The sequence below is a fragment of the Dermacentor silvarum genome, chromosome 3 (assembly GCF_013339745.2).
Source record: "Dermacentor silvarum isolate Dsil-2018 chromosome 3, BIME_Dsil_1.4, whole genome shotgun sequence".
Lineage (NCBI taxonomy): Eukaryota > Metazoa > Arthropoda > Arachnida > Ixodida > Ixodidae > Dermacentor > Dermacentor silvarum.
In genome coordinates, this window is record NC_051156.1 from 150,600,556 (window position 1) to 150,620,808 (window position 20,253).

Below are 20,253 nucleotides of genomic sequence, written 5' to 3' on the forward strand. Positions count from 1 at the left end.
ATTCTTACTGCATTTTGCTTCCCTTGGCACTCTTGCTGTTAACTCTAAAAGACCATCGGTTATCTGCTCTATGCATCCGGTGGATAGTCCAGCTTCATTTCTTTCTCTTAATGTCAACTAGCAAAATATGTAGACACCTTTTGGTGGTGATGACTGCAAGGTGGATAGGATGGCCGAGAGGATCTTTGGAACAGCTATAGTTTGCATAGGTGGTGCAGCTGGATGCATGGCAAGCAGAGGAGGAGTTGCCGGAGATGTTGGTGAGTTGGGATCACTGTCTCTGATGCTGCCACTCCGGCTGTCCATGCTGCATTGTTCACATACGAAATGTAAGTCCCCATACATGCACAATAACATTACTGCTACAGTATGCATGCACATGTGGGGCTTAGAATGACTAAACGATGAGCAAGTTGGTAGGAATGACAACACAAATGATTACTATCAACTGAAAGGTTGCACAGTAGCAGAAAAGAAGGAAGACACCAAACTTATCTGGCCATGCTCAAAGGAAGGCAGTGCCAACCTGTCAGTCATGGACATGATGTGGACACTCGCAAAATATAAATGTTTAGGCATGACAATTCCTCTTTAAACAAGATATTCGAGGGCTGACTATACACAATCTACTGATGTTGACGTGCCACACCTCCAACAATAATGTGCAGTTCTTAGCCTAACAGAACTATACTGTCTGCAAATTTTGGAGTGCACTTTGTGGGGATGTGTGACTCTCACGCGTCCCCTGATGTTGTTTTCCCCGCATGGCTCCCGTCTCCTGTAATCCGGCTTCGTCGCGTAGCTTTACGGCGGCAGAGTTGCGGCGCATTGCGAGAGATGGCGCGAGTGTTGTGCTGCAAACGCCACCTAACGGCGGAGTTACTTGGGCGCAAAAGGTCGAAGGCGCTTCGTCTGGGCTTGGGGGTCGGCGAGCAGGACGCACAAACTGTTAGCGCGTGCGCTGGCTCGCTACGCGGGATCGTCCTGAGAAGGCTTAGGAACAGGACATCGGTATGGATGAACACGGATCGTTCGAACTCGCCACTGTTCGCGTGACCGTACAGGTGAACGACTAGGTGATGGTGTCATAGCATGGGGCGAACATATTCGCTCGCTATCAGGTCGCGGTGAGGCGGACTTTCTTGATTTGTCGCGCGCCCATGTGAATGTTCTATGGGTAGTAATTCGGCTAGCATACATTAGTGTATGAAAGGTGCAATAAATGCCCTTTTGATTGTTTGCACTATTGTGTTGTCGTTCCTTTGTCCCAAGAGCATGTGTGTGCAATCATGACAGTGCAACGAAAGATTAGACATTGTTCCACTTGTCAACAATTGTTTATGCTCAGTGAATCTATGATAGATGCAACGGCCTGTCTGCCCTACATAAAAGTTACCACAGCTAGAAGGAACTTTACAAACTACACCCATGCAGCATTCTGCGAACTTCTTGTAGATAGCATGCTTTACATAACACTTGTGAGATCTTTTATTGCCGTTCAACTGCCTTTTCTTTCTCTGCACAGCGTTGTTCATCTCTCCTGAATGTCAGCCATAAACAGAATGTTGACCCCACACTCACCCACTACTTTCTTAAGTCGATGCGATAGAGAATGAATGTAAGGTATACCCACAACCCTCTTCTACTTAAGAGTACCGAATGCTGAGCTAGTTGGTATTTCATACTGATGAAGAATAGCATGATAAACAGGGCCCGAGAAAGAAACACGACCCGAGCACAGCCCTCTTCTACACTTTCTGCTTTCTGCAACTATGTGCAAAAGGAAAGACATAACATACTTTTACAAAAATTCTGAGAAAGTGGAAACAGCAACACGATGATAACCTGCTTCTAATAAACACATAATCTGCATACTAAAGCTGATGTTCATCTTGTGCACAAACGACTTGTGACTTAAGGCATGTGGTGTGTTTCTGTTGTCCTTCTGGTTTTACTTGTGTCCATGTTTGCATGCCTACCTTCCCAAACTACACTGAGGGGATTTTTATGAAAAAAGGTACTGTTGCTGACCATGTTGCCATGAATACCCAAACCAAATAATATGCCTCAGCAAAATAGCAGCAGCAAAATAACATGTCAATATAGCAGCATCAACGAGTACAGTGTCTTTGAAACCATTATTAGCACCAAAAGAGGATCATCATTTCGGGTTCTCTCAAATGTCTTCTAGCAGATTTCTGTATCTTTTTTTTTTCTTTAATTTTCCGACTTTCTCAGCTTACTGAGAAAAAAGAAAGACCTATGTAAGCCATTAGAATTAAAGATATGGCTGTCTCGTGTTCCTACAGCACAAAGTTTATTGACATCTGTAGTTACTGCAAAACTTCAGAACAGACTTGTCTATAATAACTTTTCTTTATTATATCTGCAAGAAGTCAACCAAACAGCCTCATGCTGCTCAACAAGCTGGGCAGTCTGACTTCATCGCTGCATGATCACACTCAGCACATCATACCTAAAAAGCACTTCAACGAAGACCATACAGAAGCTACCTCTCCTAATACGTTATAACTGCGACGTCCTGGTTATAAGCTTCCCACTTAGATTAGCTCCCACTTAAATTAGCTAGAACGTTGTTACAGTCTTGCATGGCTAGTGTTTACATAGAACTTGTCAATGCCTTCTAGCTGTTTCACATGATTACACAACACATTAGTTATTAGTTCCTTAAGTGAAGCAAGCCTTTTTAATTTTGATTAGGTGACCGAAAGCTCCATTCAGAAATTGTGTGCAGTTTCGTAGTAACGAACTATCAACATGCCACCGTTTCCCATTTGGAAAATAAAGCTCTACACATAGAACTTCCAAAAAAGGCTGCACATTATGGGAAAACTAAGCAGCTGTATGTATTCCAAGGTTCACCTCTGCAACAAAAACTGCCAACAAGATTCCAGATGTCAGACAATGCATTTTCGTAGTGAAAATCCATATAGCAAGAGTGCGGAAGAATTTAAATGCACTTCTCTGCATTGCACTCAACTTTCCTCTCGTTTGCCTTAAAATCAAAACCACGAATTTTGCACTGACAAGGCAAATGATCTGAACATATTTTTTTATTTATTTATTTATTTATTTATTTATTTATTTATTTATTTATTTATTTATTTATTTATTTATTTATTTATTTATTTATTTATTTATTATTACCCTCAGGGCCAAAGGCATTAAAGAGGAGAGTTGGTTACAGCAAATGAAAATAAAATAAAAAAATAATAAGAGCAGTTAGAACGTTCAAGTACACAGGCTTCTGATTATACAGTTTTAGCTAGGGTTAAATCGTCATAAGAAATTGGTAGCAAAGTAAGATAGTAAAATGGTAAATACAAGATGCACTTAGGTTACAAACATATAGTAGGAAAAATGCTTCGATTACACAATGTTAGCTAAAGCCGGTCGAAACCTTTGGTTATCGTGAATGGATATGACTTCAGCAGAAATCTTCTTGCAACACTAACAAACACTTTTGATGCAATGCACTTTGTTTTTTTGTTTTTGTTTTGTTATGAGAAAGACAGGAGAAATTCATAAGAAATTACCAGCTCTTGCAAAAAAATTTAAAAATGCAACCTCGGTTTTAAAGCTAAGCCCAACCTAATAATTAGTGCACTTGATTGCCCCAACAAACTGCCATTCCTTTAGGTTCATGGTTAGTTTAATAGTTTGCTAACTCTTGAATTTTAACACACATACACGCACACACAAAAAAGGTACTCGGCTTACCTTACATGCCTGTGAGATGCCACAAGCAGCTCGAAGTCAGGCCCGTACGTCTGTAAGGCATCCACTAGGAGAAGTCCATGCACAGACATAGTGATGGATAGATCCTGAGGCGTCTTGGAGAACGTGGCCTGGATGCCCGTCACCTGTAGCTCCGCAATGCATCTACCTGCAGAGCAACATCAGCTCACACAAGTCTTTTCTACAACACAAATCAAGAACAGAAAGCACTCTGTAGTTTTCTAGTGCGACTATATGAAGAAAACGGACAATAAATTGTAGGGGAAACTAATTATGGTTAATTTAAATCAGGGGCGCGTAAATGTCAGAATGTTCGAATACAAATACTTAGCTTCAACTATCAAATTATTAGCAAGTTCGGTTATTTTAACACGTTGGGACATCGCAGTTGCATTGTCAATGGTAAAAAAATTAGAATAGTAAGTCTAATTGTGTGTAACGATTGCATTGGGGCTCGTGCTAACTTAGAAAATTAAGTAATTTCCAATAGCTGTCTGTTCTCGCCAACCTGTGCCTTATCATACAACATCAAATGCACATAAACTCAGACGCATTTGACCCTGTGCCAGCCGTCGCTCATCACGTTTGCAGTCAAGCAATAACGTCATATTGCGGGTGGTGCTGCAAAAGAGTGCAACCTCGCTGTCCCGAAACCCATGCTCCTTGTTAATGAGAGGCTGGCTTTCCCACAAAGCTTATGCCTCAAGTGGCTAAGCATGCTTAACAGGCAATATTTCGCCAGCAGCACGAAAATATTAGAAAATTCAGCACAAAAGACTGCATTGTTTGCTTCCTTCATTCGGTTGTAACTAACAATAAATAGAGATCCTCAGATTTCTTGATTATTTTCACTACAGAGTTTCCTGGAATATGTGAGCAAGATTTGATTAAAACACCTGCTTCCTCTGCCAAGGCTGAAAATTATAACTCTAATAATAATTAATAAATAAAAGTATACAGATAAGTTTCTTAATGTCCACATTGTTCTTTGACCATGTTCTTTTATATCTGCACCTGCCACATACAATAAACAAGTCGCACGTTTATTTTTTTCATGTCCCGAAGCTACACATGTGCTACGAGTCGTGTTGGGCTTGGGATCAGTTTCGTCACCATGGATTGATATTCATCTCAGACACCCATCTCTGATACTCATCCAAGTTTTGTTTATTATTATTATTAGACGTGTTTGAGATGTCGGTGCCTCCAAGAGGGTGCGCACCAGCAGCTCTTTTCTTACATGAACCGAAAAGAACAAGAGCTGCACAAACTGTGCAAATAAAAAAGAAAGACGGCACCATAGTCTTGGCATAGAAATGGCTTTGCATTTTGCTCCATCCGAATGCAGCTGCCATGGTCGGGAATCGAACCCGTAACCTGATGGTCTGCAGTAGATTGCCAAGAAATAAGCTGAATAACAGTGGCCAAACGAGGTATGTCTATTGGAGCTAACATTTTGACAAAGGGACTTGCCTTTGACAGGACTGCAACTGCTTTCCTTAGCAACCAAAATGCTGCTAAGGAAAGCAGTTGCTGCTCTGACAAAGACAAGTCCCCTTGTCCAAACGTTGGCTCCAATGGACAAGCCTCGTTTACCTCCGTTATTTGCTTCAAGCTTCCCATCTTCCTGCGAGCTTTGTCTTGATAAAACTGAGCTACCACAGTGAGCATGGATAAATGCTTGAGGTTACATCATCTAAAGACACCTTTCTGTTGCCATGCAGCTTCGCCATGTGAGGTGCAGAGGCAACAGATTCAAGTAAAGATGAGTTACCTCGGCTCTGAACTTCTAGGCACATTTGCTCGATGGAACACTGTGCTACCAGCAGCAGCGATGTGTCATGAGACTCCTTGGATCTGTTTGCAAAAGCACTGAAAGAAAAAAGTAGAGATCAGCAACCAGAAGCAATGCCCTCCATCTACAATCGCAGCTTTGTTGGCTAACTTATTGATGTAAACATTGTGCCGCACTCTACAATGCACTCCCCACCTACCTCTTGAACTCATCCCTTAAATGTTGACTCTTCCATATAGTTGCAGCTTTGATTGAACAGAAAGCATTCAATGACAGTACGTGCAAGTGAACTACAGGTGAATAAACATAATATGCAGCATAGAACAGCAAGTCTGTTCTATGCTCAAGTATTATTGCATTTCAATCAAGCTTAACCCACAAGCACAAGGAACACACCAGTCATAAGGCTCTTTGTGCAAGTACTTAGGTCAAGTATCCAAAGCTCCCATCACAACCACCATTCTAAAGCAACAGCAGAAAGTTGTTCTCAAATGAGGCATAAGCAAGTCAGGTAATAAAAGCATGCAAGTTACTTCCCGCAGCCCCACAGAAGCATAACTGTACACACTGCGCAAAAACGAGAGAGAACATCGAAGTTGTCTGCAAGCAGCGATTCCTGCAAACGCGTCAATGCGAACATTGCTCTCTGCTATGTGCCGTATACAGTCAACGACCGATTTTCCGGACGCCGGATAATTCGGATGCCTCCGCGGCACCGCCACGTACCCCATAGAGTCATGGTATAAGAACGTCTGAAATTTCAGACGCAAAATCCCTTTGCTGTTCGATTTTCCGGACGATTTGCCATGACCGCAGGTCCGAAACGTCGTTAATCGAAGCCTCCACCGCCACCATTTTTATTATCTCGCCGCCTTGAACCGGTGCTCTCATACATAGATCCGCTTACAGCCGTAGCCACCACCTCGGCAACGCTAGCCCTAGCTACTTCAACATTCCCAACCAAGCTTCTTGCTCTTGAGTGCCGTGTTTTTCATTGAAACAATTCACCGCTGTTAGCAACGCCGCCGACTCCGGCTTTATAACCTCGCCAATAGCTTCGAAGCTCGGAAAGCACAGCGCATTGTAAAATGTCGGTTCTAGAAAGTCAGCTTCGCCTGAATACAGCAGTGTTACACGGTGAAGCATACAGGAAGTATTGCGGTGAAGCATACCATGAGTGGGAAGGGGCAATTGTCATGGGGCACGGTATGTTTCCCTTAATCATACGCATGCGCAGCCACCATCTCCTATCATAGTACGAGCACCGATACACCTAATAAGTGTACATCATGGCGTTTAGAGCTATTTCGGACGTACCTGTGGTGAATTGAGCCATTAGGGGCAGTAAAAGGCATGCATTCATTCATTTTTTCGCACTGCCCGATTTTTCGGACGTTTTCGCGGCCCCTAGGGAGTCCGAAAAATCAAGTGTTCAAAATCCATCCATAGAACCTTTTTTTTTTTTATTTCAGTGCGGGAACATTGAAAATTACATGCTTTCACAGAAAATGTGATGTTCCCTTCCACAATGATGCACTGTGCACTTTCCATATAAATTCAAATGTAAGCAAGTCGAAAACAACCACTATGCATTGCTGCATCTACAAGTTTGCCTATCAGTGGCTTGATTCAGGCTCCAAAACACTGGTTTGAGACCACACTGCCAGCTACAGAGTGACCACATGTCACACTCCCATGTAATAATAAGTGTAAAATATGTTGTGATAGCTTTTTCTGTTTGCACACTCCCAGGGCAAATTTCGCGCGCACGTGCACATACACACACACACACACGCCAACAAACCGGACAGGGGAATGGCTGCTGCGTAACATGGAAGATGTGCATTCAGCTCCCACCTATAGGATGTTGTCTTTTTGTTCACTTTCATTTCCTTTTATTTTATTAATTTCCCCTATGCTTTATCTGGCTTCATTGCCTGTTTTTTTTTTTTTTTTTTTTTAAATATGGGTCTACTAAGAGCTCATTTATGCTCATGATACACGTAATCATTCAAGGCAAGCAATCCCTAGGTTTATGTCTTACCTTTCACTCATCCCTTCCTGCTGAAACATTTTGTCAAGATCTACAGATGACGCACATGGCGAGGAGGGGCCCTGAGAGGACCAGCCGGCAGGCCGTGTTGAAGTACTTTCCCTCAGTCTTGACAAACACATTTGCATGGCATGAACCTGCAAAACACGAATGAAGTAGCTATAAAAATAGTTGTCAAGAACACAGTTTAACGCAGAATTGCAATAGCCTATTTCATATAAGCAGATGAACAGGTATAAAAATAGGCCAGCTATAACATTGACAGCTAGCTCGCTCATTGTCATGTCTTCCCATCAGCAACCTGCCAACCTGTGAATTTTAAAATCCATAAAAGTTATGAACGCACTACACAAAAAAAGAGGGGACATTTTTAAAAATTATTATTATTAATACATGGCCACCAAGCATACACCTTTTGTGGGATACATACATGCTTCACATTAACAATAATTTACATTCATACACAGCACACAAGAAACAACGAACTTGAACCAGCAATGACTGACAAGCAACACAATTATGTTAGGCCACAGTGACTTTTGCAGTGATATTGCAGCTGCCGATTTTGCCTGCTAGAATAGGGACTTGACTGAACAAACTTACCCGAAGCAAGTGCCTCTCTAATGTCCTTTCACTATCAGAAGACTTCCAAAGGCATGATTAGAGAGTGAACAGAGAAACTTAACCCTTTGAAGGTTTTTTAACCCTTTGAAGGAAACAGAATTTATTTTTTGTAAAACTTGACACACCATTCATAAAATCGTAGAACAAACCCAAATTCGTAATCTTTAGAAAAATTCAGGAGAGTTGGCAGGTATGCATTAGGCAATGTTTTTCATGCTGGCAATGTCCTACATGCCACTTGCAGTTATTTGCTCTAAAAATATACAATTTGCTCTAAAAAATATATAAAACAGATCTGTAATGATAAGCTCACCTTCTGCTCATTGACGTGGGCAGTCAGCCTAGGGAGCTTCATGTTAAGTATGACACTAGGCCAGTGAGGGTCATCAGTTGCCAACAGGCGCCTAGCAGGAAAGCAAAGTAACACAAACAAAAAGTAGCAGTGACAATTAAAACTCCTTTCATGACAATCTGCTCACCGATAGTAAACCTTAATACATAAGTTCTAGGTTCGGCGACTGAGCTACGGAATACTGCATGTATGCAATGCTTAGCAAATAAGGTGCCAGAAGAGTGCTATGGAACCAGAAACACTATAAGAGATAAAGACCGAAAACTTCTGGCTCCTGCAAACACATTTAATTTCTAGCAAGTGTACGAGGCTTTTATAGCTTAGAAGCACTAGATAATTAACTAAACATAAGAAGCAGGGCAATGCAAAGCATGCAATGGGTACGCATACCTTTCGACTTGAATGGCTATCGAGAACCTGTCCAGCACGTGCATTCGGCTGGTTCCCTTTGTCTGCGCAAACTTCCAGCTGTCCTTGCCACTGCCAATGAGCACCTGCATGTCTTGCAGGTTCAATGTGTACCTGAAGGTGACAGAAACAGAACACCATAGGATAGTGTAATGCAGCTAAAACCATGCTCACACACAAATACATGGCAATAAGGTTGTCAATAACCATGTTGCTGAAACTTGCCAATGTAATCTCTAGCTGCACAGCAGAGAAAATTTGCACAAATTCACATGATTTAGAAGCAAAAAAAAAATATATATATATATATATATAGAATGAGTGTCCGCCACGGAATAACTTAATATGATTGAAATGCTGACCATAACATATGCAGTTCCAGCCTAATAATAACCGATTAAAAGAAAATTTTATACAAGTTTGAATGTGTAGAAATGAATGGCTTTTCTACTAGTACTGCGATGATAATGCAAAGTTACTAGGGCGTTATTCTCAGCATTCACTTTTCGGGAAACAGTCATTTTCACAAGGTTTAGTGTGACTAGCACTGGAAACACTAGCATCTATGGGCAACAAGATTCCTGGCACAGTGCCAAGCATGCCATCTGAGCAAAGTGTCAGGAATGTGGCACTGACCCATTGGCACTGACCCGTTTGGTGTTAGTTATGTGAATCCTCAGTGAAAATGACTGGATCCCTAAAGACAAACAACTGAGAATACCACTCCAGATTATGCAATATACGCTAAACAACAGCTGCAACAACAACAACAAAAAAAGTTTATTCAAAAAGTTTCTGAAGAGAGAACTCACTTTTTGTACATATGGCTGTAGATGTCTGCATCAGACATTGCAGTCTCCTTCGCTGGACTCGAGACAACAGTTTCGAGCTCCTCTTGCTCAGGTGGTGAAGAGCATGGTGTCTTGAAGTCAGCTAAATGAGAACAGTTTACGGTAAAGTTACGTGGAATCGTGCACAGAAGCCAAGACATGCAAGGAGTCAACCAGATACTGAAACTTCAAATCTAAAATTAAAAAGTAATACATTTTATGCAAGAATGACGAGGATCTTCTGCAAGGAATTTGCATTGGTGACAGAACCAGATTACGTACGCAAGAATACCCAATAAGGACAGGTTCTGAACTTCATCACAAGGAACCAGAAGAGGACACCACCAACACTAGCATGGTTAATTTTAACATTTCTCTGCAGTTCGATGAACTTGCCTTCTTACTGCCATTATCAAATGGGCTTATACAGATTAATCCTAATCCCCCATAGTCTTTATCTACCTTCTTGAAGCATAAAGACCAATTCTAACAAGCACAGTGACCAAGGTGGCTAGCACACAGAGAGATATGTGGTTTTATTCTAAAACAAAAAACACATTCCATTTATTCCATTGTCACCCTTGTAAAATGAGTAACAAGAGAATATGTATAAAACATGTTTTCTTCATTCTTTGTACTACCGAAACACAGTTACAATTACACAAACACATCAGGTGGCTCAGTTGATGAGGTCATATGTTACACACCCTATTTTCGCACTATATGAATGACTATCATGGCTTGGCTGAAGAACCGTGGGCAGGACGGAGCCATGTTTTTCAATTGCTGTGATGCACAACACACCTACATAAAGCAAATAAGAAATGTGATATTTTAAATTACCCTCATCATCAGATATGTCTTCTACATTGGCACGAGACGCTTCCATTGGTGCTGAGGAATTCGAAAACTGCACACGCCCCAAGTCAATAAGAACCTGAAATAAAGGAATAAAAATCGTTGAAACTTGCGTACCAGCGTGACAAAAGCTGAAGTGCATACAGTCGAATCTCGATAATTCAAACTCGAAGGTGCCCAAAAATTTGTTTGAACTAAACATGATTTAAAGGAAGCTCACTGAATGGCGGACTTATGTGGTACATAACTGCGAGTCGGCCTAGTTGGTACAGATTCATTTTCTTAAATTTTTGTGCGCAAACAAACAGGGACGAAGAAAAAGGAGACACAAGGATGAGCGCTCGTCCTTGTGTCTCCTTTTTCTTCGTCCCTGTTTGTTTGCACACAAAAATTTAAGGATTATGTGGTACGCTGCATTAGGCAGTGCATTTGCACTGACCTAACATATGAACAAGGAGTTCTAGAAATGTGGCTTCATTGCAGTGGCTTCAGTGAGGCCACACTTATAAGCAAAATTTAGCTGCTGTGAAGCTGCATCTAAAGGCGAAATTCACATATAACTCACACCCGAACTTCACTCATATTTTTTTATGTTTGTTGTGGGTTATACGGGCCAAAATACAGTACTTGCAACCGGCGGCATGCAGCCAACCCAGCATGCGGCCACACTGCCGGACCGGAGGCGCTGCCATGTGAGTTAGTGTACTGCTGAGAGCACAGTCGGCAGAGCTGTATGTTTAAATTAACCGTAGCAAACGCTTATACGTTCGACTGACCGGGCGTTTTCGCACATCAACATACACACAATTCTGACAGGACCACAGCATCAGTTCAAACATCAGTTCGAACATCTGTTCGAATTAATGAGATTCCACTGTAATTACAGAAAATAGAAATAAAGATTACCGTTCCAACAATCACACACGTGGTGACAGTTAAAAATTCTTATGCAAAAATTTGAAGTACAGTTTATGTGACTCTCTTACTGTGGCAGAGGTGTGGTCGGTGAAGCTTTCTGGAACAATGATTTGTGGTGCAGAGATGTCCATGTGGATGTCCCATTTTGCAATCTGCAACTGTAGCAAAGAACCATGATCACACAAGTTATAGTTACTTTCATTTATTTATCGGTTTACTTATTTCTATGAGTGCTCACTAAAAGTTCAGTGCCCTTAACACAGTGCACTGTATACAAAGGAAAGCAAGTGTACACCAGAAAGATGATGAGCTAAGGAAAGCACACTAGTAGCTGTTGCTTTCAGTTAAATAATAGAAGCATGCTAATACTTTGTTGTATCAACTGGATTTTCTTAAGAACTGCTCCTACACAGTAGTGTTTGGCTGAAGCCTAGCGCTACCACTTCATTATGTATATATCAGCTTTTCTCAGCCGAATTTGCCACAGCTTTCCTATATTTCCAAGAACATAGCATCCAACTGCTTCAAATAGCATCTAACACAACTTCAGCTCAGCAACATCTAGTTATATTGTTACGGGGAGGCAAACACAACAGGAAAACGTATTTACAGTATATTTACAAGGCGATCAAGCGTCAACCATATGGCGGAGAGCGCGCGCCCGATCATCAGCGTCTTCTTCATCGATGTTGGCGTGAATCATATCGTGACATGACCCCCGGCTGCTCAAGCACCGTCACGGTGCTTGCAATGATCCAGGCGAGTGGTAAGGTTTCAGGCGGGATACGTGAACAGCGTCAGTAGGTGATGAAACGGTTGGCGAGGAAGACTCGAGCGGGCCAATCTCATACGTAACGTCTGTTACACGACGTAATACACGGTAGGGTGCGGAGTACCGCGAAAGCAATTTTTCTGAGAGTCCAACACGCCGAGTCGGAGTCCACAGAAGCACAAGGGCACCCGGAGTATAGATAGCGTCGCGATGACGGGAGTCGTAGCGGTGCTTCTGGTGGCCTTGCGATGTAGTAAGGCGACGGCGAGCAATTTGACGTGCCTCATCAGCTCGAGAAATGGCATCACAAGCGTACTCAGTTGGCAAATGGACGGCATCGGGGAGGATAGTGTCAAAAGGTAACGTTGGGTCGCGGCCAAACAGAAGATAAAAGGGTGAGAAACCAGCAGTATCATGACGGGAGGAATTGTAAGCGAATGTAACGAAGGGCAACGCAACATCCCAGTCTTGATGGTCAGATGAGACATACATAGAAATCATGTCAGTAAGCGTCCGGTTGAAGCGCTCAGTCAAGCCGTTAGTTTGCGGGTGGTAAGCCGTCGTAAATTTGTGTTTGGTGGCGCAGGAGCGAAGCAGGTCATCGATAACTCTGGAGAGAAAGTAACGGCCACGGTCAGTGAGGAGTTGACAAGGGGCTCCGTGATGTAAGATGACATCGTGTAGTAGGAAATCTGCAACGTCCGTAGCACAGCTGGTAGGGAGAGCGCGTGTAATTGCGTAGCGGGTGGAGTGGTCCGTAGCAACGGCAATCCATTTGTTTCCAGCAGTAGAGGTCGGGAAAGAACCGAGGAGGTCAAGGCCAACTCGGAAGAAGGGGTCAGCTGGGACGTCAAGGGGCTGAAGGAGGCCAGCAGGAGGCTTAGGTGGTTTCTTTCGGCGTTGGCAGGGTTCACAAGCAGCTACGTAGCGACGAACGGAGCGGTAAAGACCGGGCCAAAAGAAGCGACGCCGAACGCGATCGTAGGTCCGGGAGACTCCAAGGTGACCAGCGGTCGGGACGTCATGTAGCTGGCCGAGAACGCTCAAGCGCAGATGCGTAGGAACGACGAGCAACAGTTCGCGTCCATCCGGGTGGACGTTGTAGCGATATAACGTGTCATCTTTAAGCACGAAGAGGCGAAGGGAAAGATCGGGCGTGGCGGAATCCAGCTTCTGAATAAGCTCACTTAAAATGGGATCACGGCGCTGTTCATCACGAATGTGGCTTAAAGCGGAGAGCGAGAGTACACATGCAGGCATGTCATCCGAGGCTTCAGGCGGATCCACGGGATTGCGGGACAAACAGTCAGCATCCTGGTGCAATCGGCCAGATTTATAAGAAACAGAGTAAGTGTATTCTTGGAGCCGGAGTGCCCAGCGACCAAGACGCCCAGTGGGATCCTTAAGCGACGAAAGCCAGCAAAGTGCGTGGTGATCGGTAGTCACAGTGAAATGCTGGCCATGTAAATAGGGGCGGAATTTGCCCACCGCCCAAACGAGAGCAAGACACTCCCGTTCTGTAATAGAGTAGTTCTGTTCGGCTAAGGAGAGGAGACGGCTGGCATAGGCGACAACACGGGCATGCCCATTCTGATGCTGGACTAAAACAGCGCCGATTCCGTAGCCGCTGGCATCGGTGCGGAGTTCTGTTGGAGCGGAGCTGTCGAAATGAGCCAGGACAGGTGGTGTAGTGAGCGACGTGATGAGGGTAGAGAAGGCGGCAGCCTGTGCAGCACCCCAAATGAACGAGACACCTTTCTTCAGTAAGTTTGTGAGAGGGCGTGCGATTTCCGCGAAATTCCTCACAAAACGACGGAAGTAGGAGCACAGTCCCAGAAAGCTACGAACTTCCTTTGTGCAAGTCGGAACGGGGAACTGCTGCACAGCTCGAACTTTGTCAGGGTCGGGGCGAACACCGGTTGAGTCGACGAGATGACCGAGCATGATAAGTTGCTGACGTCCGAAATGGCACTTAGATGAATTAAGTTGCAGGCCGGCTTTGCGAAAAACAGAAAGGATAGAAGAAAGGCGGTCGAGATGCGTTTCAAAGTTCGGTGAAAATACAATGACGTCATCAAGATAACACAGGCAAATGGACCATTTAAAACCGTGTAAGAGAGTGTCCATCATGCGTTCGAAGGTGGCCGGGGCATTGCATAAGCCGAAAGGCATGACTTTAAACTGATAAAGGCCGTCAGGGGTAACAAAAGCGGTCTTCTCACGGTCCATGTCATCAACGGCTATCTGCCAGTACCCAGACCGAAGGTCGATGGAAGAAAAATACTTGGCGCCGTGAAGGCAATCCAGGGCGTCGTCTATGCGTGGAAGCGGGTACACGTCTTTTTTGGTGATCTTGTTGAGATGCCGGTAGTCCACGCAAAATCGCCAACTGTCATCTTTCTTTTTAACAAGAACCACAGGAGAAGCCCAAGGACTGCAGGATGGCTCGATTATATTTTTGGCAAGCATCTTGTCGACCTCCCTTTGAATGATGCGGCGCTCAGCTGGAGAGACGCGGTATGGCCGTCGGTGGATCGGATGGGCATCGCCAGTGTTTATGCGGTGCTTGACAGCGCAGGTTTGACCCAGAGGACGGTCGCAAAGGTCAAAGACGTCCCTATAAGAGAAGAGGAGGCGAAGGAGATCGTCAGCGTGATGGGGCGAAAGGTCTGGAGCAATCATTTTCTTCAGGTCGGGAGGAGACAGATCTGGCGAAGAAGACGGGATATCAGTGGTGTGCGACCGACCAGGATCAGGAGGAGACAAGGTCGAGATAACGTAATCGTAGGAGGGCGTCAGCATAGCGAGTGAAATGCCTTGTGGGAGCACTTGTGAACACAGTCCGAAATTAATCACAGGAAGACAAGTAAGATTGTCCCGTAGAGTGATAACAGTGTGAGGCAAACCAACACTGTGCGTGAACAGAACAGCGGTGATGGGAGCGAGCACATAATCACCGTCGGGGACTGGTGGAGAGGGCGTCACAGCAACACAAGTAACGGCTTGTGGTGGCAAACGGACGTGCTCAGCAGAACAGAGCCGATTCTTGATTGGTCCGGGTGGATCAATCACACTTGGTAGGTCAAGCTGTACAGTACCAGCGGAACAATCGATGAGGGCGGAGTGGGCGGACAAAAAGTCAAGACCGAGGATGACGTCATTGGAACAGCAGACGAGGACGGTGAACAAAACAGAAGTTTGACGGCCGGCAACACTGACACGTGCGGTACAAAGGCCAGCTACGGGAGACGTACCACCGTCGGCCACACGGACAACACGTGATGGGGCAGGGGTCATAACTTTCTTCAACTGCCGGCGGAGGTGAGAACTCATAACAGAAATATGGGCGCCAGTGTCAATCAAAGCAGTAACAGGTAGGCCATCCACTTCAACGTCGATCAAGTTCTGATTGGTAGGGAGCGTCAACAGAGGAATTGGAGAGCAGGTCGGAATAGCAGCATCACCTCCAGGAGCTGCAGCCGTTAGTTTCCCGAAGGAAAACGCCGGGAGTAAGACGGGGACGGGGAACGGCGTGGTGGGGGTGACCGAGAAGGTCGGCGTCGTGGGGAGGGCGAGCGGCTGTAATGGGCGGTAGTAGTAGTGGTCTCGGCAGATGTTTCCTGGTCAGGTTGGCTTGGTACCTGGTGCTGGCTTCGGGGTGGGTAGCGGAAGCTGGATGAGTTGGGTCGAGAAGACGAGGGCCAAGGACTTCGGCAATATCGTGAAATGTGTCCAACACGTCCACATCGAAAGCAAATGGGCTTGTCGTCAGGCGTCCGCCACGCATTCGGGTCGCGATAATTCGGAGTGGTGTAACGGCGTTGGAGAGGGTTGAAGGTGGCCGAAGGGTAACTGTCAGGGTGGTTCACAGAGCAGATGGTTTGAAGGCCCACGTTTGACAGTTCTTGACGAACAACGGATTGTATAAGGGATATCGTAGGTGGGGCATCACAGGTCTCTCCTCGCATTAAATGTGCGGGCGATGCGGCTTCAATTTCGCGTCGAACGATTCGGGTGATGGTCTCCGATGTTAAAGGCTGAGTCGGCATACGAACATCCTCACACGTTGATGTCGCTGCCGTGTTCGGAAGGCGGGCGAATTGGTGGGCGATACGTCGGCTTTTAGCATCTTCGAAGCGTCGGCATTCAGTAATAATCTCGTTGACTGTCGAAGAGTTTTTAAACACGATCAGGTTAAACGCATCGTCCGCGATCCCTTTCAGCAGGTGCGCAACCTTATCGGCTTCTGTCATCTTGGCGTCAACCTTCCGGCAAAGGGTCAGCACATCCTGAATATACGTCAAGTACGACTCAGTAGGCGTCTGCACACGCGAGGCAAGCTCTTGCTTGGCAGCACGCTGGCAGCCTGCAGGTTGGCCAAACAACTCGCGAAGTTTAGTCTTACATACGCTCCAGCTTGTGAGCTCCTCTTCGTTGTTGTCGAACCAGGCCTTCGCCGTGCCCTTTAGATAAAATGTGACATTCGCCAACATCATGGTCGGGTCCCACCTGTAATGTGCGCTTACGCATTCGTAGAGTCGAATCCATTTGTCGACGTCGTCGCCAGCAGTGCCGGAAAAGGTCCCAGGGTCACGGGGTGGAGCCAGGACAACGGTTGGCATGGCGGCCGCCGCTGACGCAGTTTCACCGCTGGTGGACATGCCTAGAGTGGCGACTTGGCGGCCGCTGCGGAGCTCCGTCTTGCGTTATACCCCCAGCACTTCCACCAAGATGTTACGGGGAGGCAAACACAACAGGAAAACGTATTTACAGTATATTTACAAGGCGATCAAGCGTCAACCATATGGCGGAGAGCACGCGCCCAATCATCAGCGTCTTCTTCATCGATGTTGGCGTGAATCATATCGTGACAATATATTGCAGAAAAAGTAGTTAAAACAAATGTAAGTTGCATTCACCCTGCAGTTTAATGGAACTCAAATTCTCATTTATACCCTTCCACAACAGACAACAGAAGAAACACGATAGCAACAGACAGCTCGATTCGGTTGAGCTGGTTCGTAGTTATTAAGAACGCTTCAGTCTTCTATAGATGTTGGTGCAGTACATTTACAGTAAACAGCTGTCATTGCTGCCCTCGGTGGCAATTGTGTTCTCCTACTCGACATGCCTTCAGGCTGCTGACTTGTTGAACTGAAAAGGCATGCTGCACCTTGTCTAGTGCACACGACTGATCTAAATTCCCGTCTGCTCTCTCTCTCTTTCATTCCTCCACCCCATGTGTCGGGTGACTGACCAAAGTCTACAGTTAATCCTTTCCTTTCCCCCTCTCTCTCTTTGTGGCAAGAAATTTGAGGGCTCACGAAGCAGTTATGAGGATGTGCAAGGCAGTCATAAAGCAGCAATGAGGTGAAACAAGTTAAGCAATACTACCAGCTATTTGCACAAGTACTGCTGAAATCTACAAAGATCTTAATTTTCCAACGACCACACAGTTGCAGCGTTCCTATGCTGTCCTGAAAGCAGGCACCCTTACAGTGCTCTGTTCCCCTTCAAGCATGAGATCCCAGTGGTGACGCAGCTCCTCCTTGGTGTGCTTCTTGAACAACTCGTAGCGGGTGCGAGCTGCCGCCGACAGGTTGAGGGGGCCACCAGACGACGGGAAGCAGCTGCTTTCGTAGTTGAACAGCGTGAAGAATTGCTTCACCGTCCGGATCGTGGACGGATTGTACACCACATCCAGGGACTGAGTGTTCACTGTTAGGCTGCAACGGCAATGAAATAAGGGTAATTGAAGACCGCATGGATTGTGCACCATATTGCTCCTCTGAAGCTTTAAGGCCGTTTCACAGGATGCGATTTTCATCACACCCGAAGTGCGATTTAAGTAAAGTACCTGAAGTTTCAACGTTGCGCTGAACGCGCGACTGTTTAGATGCATTCTTTTCCTGTCGGTTTCCTACATGTGTAAACTTCCTGATGCATCTTGAAAGGTTATCTTGCCTCACTTGCTCATTAAATTTGACATGCTAAGCTCTACTCAATGACAACTTAAACTTGTAATAATGACATCAAAATACAGTATTTTCTAAGCGACACCATCAGGGTTCACTGAAATTTCCGTTTGACATGAATTTGTGAAATTCCCTGGCCAAAGTGCATTATGTGCAATGTTCAAAATTTTTGGTGTTTTGCATGCTGTTCCAAAGCATCACGCACCAGACAAGCCATGAGACACTCGATCCATAAATGTATCAAATGTTTCGATTGATTGATGTATGTATTTCCATGCCTACAACCCATCCTGAATATAAAATGCACCCTCAATTACAATCCTCAAAACAGAAAAGCAAATATAGACTGCACACGAAATCCACAGAACTAAGTGCACGCAACAAAGTAATAACTTCTACAGAGGCAATCTGGTCTAACTGTTGGTGCAAAGAACTCCTGAAATAATTTATATTTGTGTGCTCAATTTTCACAGCATTTACTGCTGCTGACCATTAAATTTCAATGCGGCTTCACAGCAATGCATACCAGACAGCCCTGAAGCCACACCTGAAGGCAAAACTCACATACAACCTGCACCTCCACTTCACAGTTATTGAATTTTTGATGCAGGTTACACGTGCAAAAATATGATAAACAATTTTGCACAGTGAAGTCAACTGTTAAACGTAACACATAAGCATAGAGCATTTTTGTATATGGAATGTTTCTTCCTGGCAAGCTACAATCGCATGGGTTTGCAGATGACTTGCTGTTGGTGGCAAATTTCTACACACCTGTGCAGTGCATTGACACAGCTTCAACCAGCAGTTGCAGCTAGAACACGAGCAAAGTGAGAGCCGGCACATTATAGTGTTCCCTTTAACAGTGGGGCCCAGCGTACATGTTAGGCCCTGTATGTCCTTTCGAATACCGCTACAGTTCTTCCAATACCATTCCTGGGGTCAACGTCTAAAACTGGCAACAAAATACACATAAGCAGTTGAAATTTGAGAACCATTGCTAGTGAGGAGTTGTGAACCTCAGAAGTATATGTAATTCACTCACCTGTGATCAGCGTTGGATCCCAGAGGTTTTTTCTCATAAGTGAGCTCGAAGAGTGGAACACTGGGGAAGTCAGTCTTCTGACTGTGCATCAATGAAATGCCAAAGGGAGCAGCTGACGGTGAAGTGAAAGGCAGAAACTTGAAAATGGAAGGCTGTGTCTTGGTCCCTTCAAGAGGTAGAGCCTTGGGAAACATGTGCATTTGTTCCTGGGCATAAAAGCAGCGGCCACCAGTTAGAATTGGGAGCCCGTGGACTTGATCTCAAGTATAAAATCTGTGGAGAGCACACGCTGCCACCTTCTCCCGCGGGCGCTCGCCCGTCGCTTGTGCATGGAGCACACACGGCGGTAGCCGGGCGGACACGGGAGAAATGCACTTTGCCCTCTCCCGGTTCTCGCTCGCCTCTCGCGACGCGCGTGCCCGCGCAGGAAGAGGGAAAGTATCCGGCGGGCGAGGAGGACACTCCCCTCGCGGAAAGGTAAAGAAAGGTATAAAAGAGCGCGACCGAGAGACCCCCGGCTCTCTCTGACCTCGCTTGACCTACCTGCCCATACGGATTTACCCGCTGAAACCCGTGAGTGACCTCGTTTGCGTGACTACTACGCGCGACGAGGCAAGCCTATTTTATTACTTATTATACAGAGCGGACTTCCCTCTACAAGTGTGTTTTATTGCCCACAGCAATAAACGTTGTTGAGTTGGCTCGCTTGTTGCCTTATTCGCCCAAACCCTACGTAGCTGCGATTATACGCGCTACAGGGTTGGGGAAGACCTCCACAAATCTTACCTTCATATTAGATAACATAAGCTCTTGACTTGGGCTACTGTGTGGGACATTAGGCGGCATTATCACTGCAATGCACTT

The 20,253-nt window shown here is 45.2% G+C and overlaps 1 protein-coding gene across 1 annotated transcript in view; it reads right to left on the bottom strand.

The window, feature by feature from the left end:
* The window catches only part of LOC119444899 (intermembrane lipid transfer protein VPS13D-like), a 147,003-nt gene that overhangs the window by 103,796 nt on the left and 22,954 nt on the right, over positions 1–20,253 (bottom strand). The window contains 11 exon segments of the mRNA XM_049663723.1: positions 138–307; positions 3,742–3,907; positions 5,534–5,631; positions 7,599–7,744; positions 8,545–8,635; positions 8,974–9,105; positions 9,804–9,924; positions 10,665–10,758; positions 11,666–11,755; positions 17,867–18,095; positions 19,390–19,595. Of these exon segments, the coding sequence (XP_049519680.1) occupies positions 138–307; positions 3,742–3,907; positions 5,534–5,631; positions 7,599–7,744; positions 8,545–8,635; positions 8,974–9,105; positions 9,804–9,924; positions 10,665–10,758; positions 11,666–11,755; positions 17,867–18,095; positions 19,390–19,595 (1,543 nt within the window).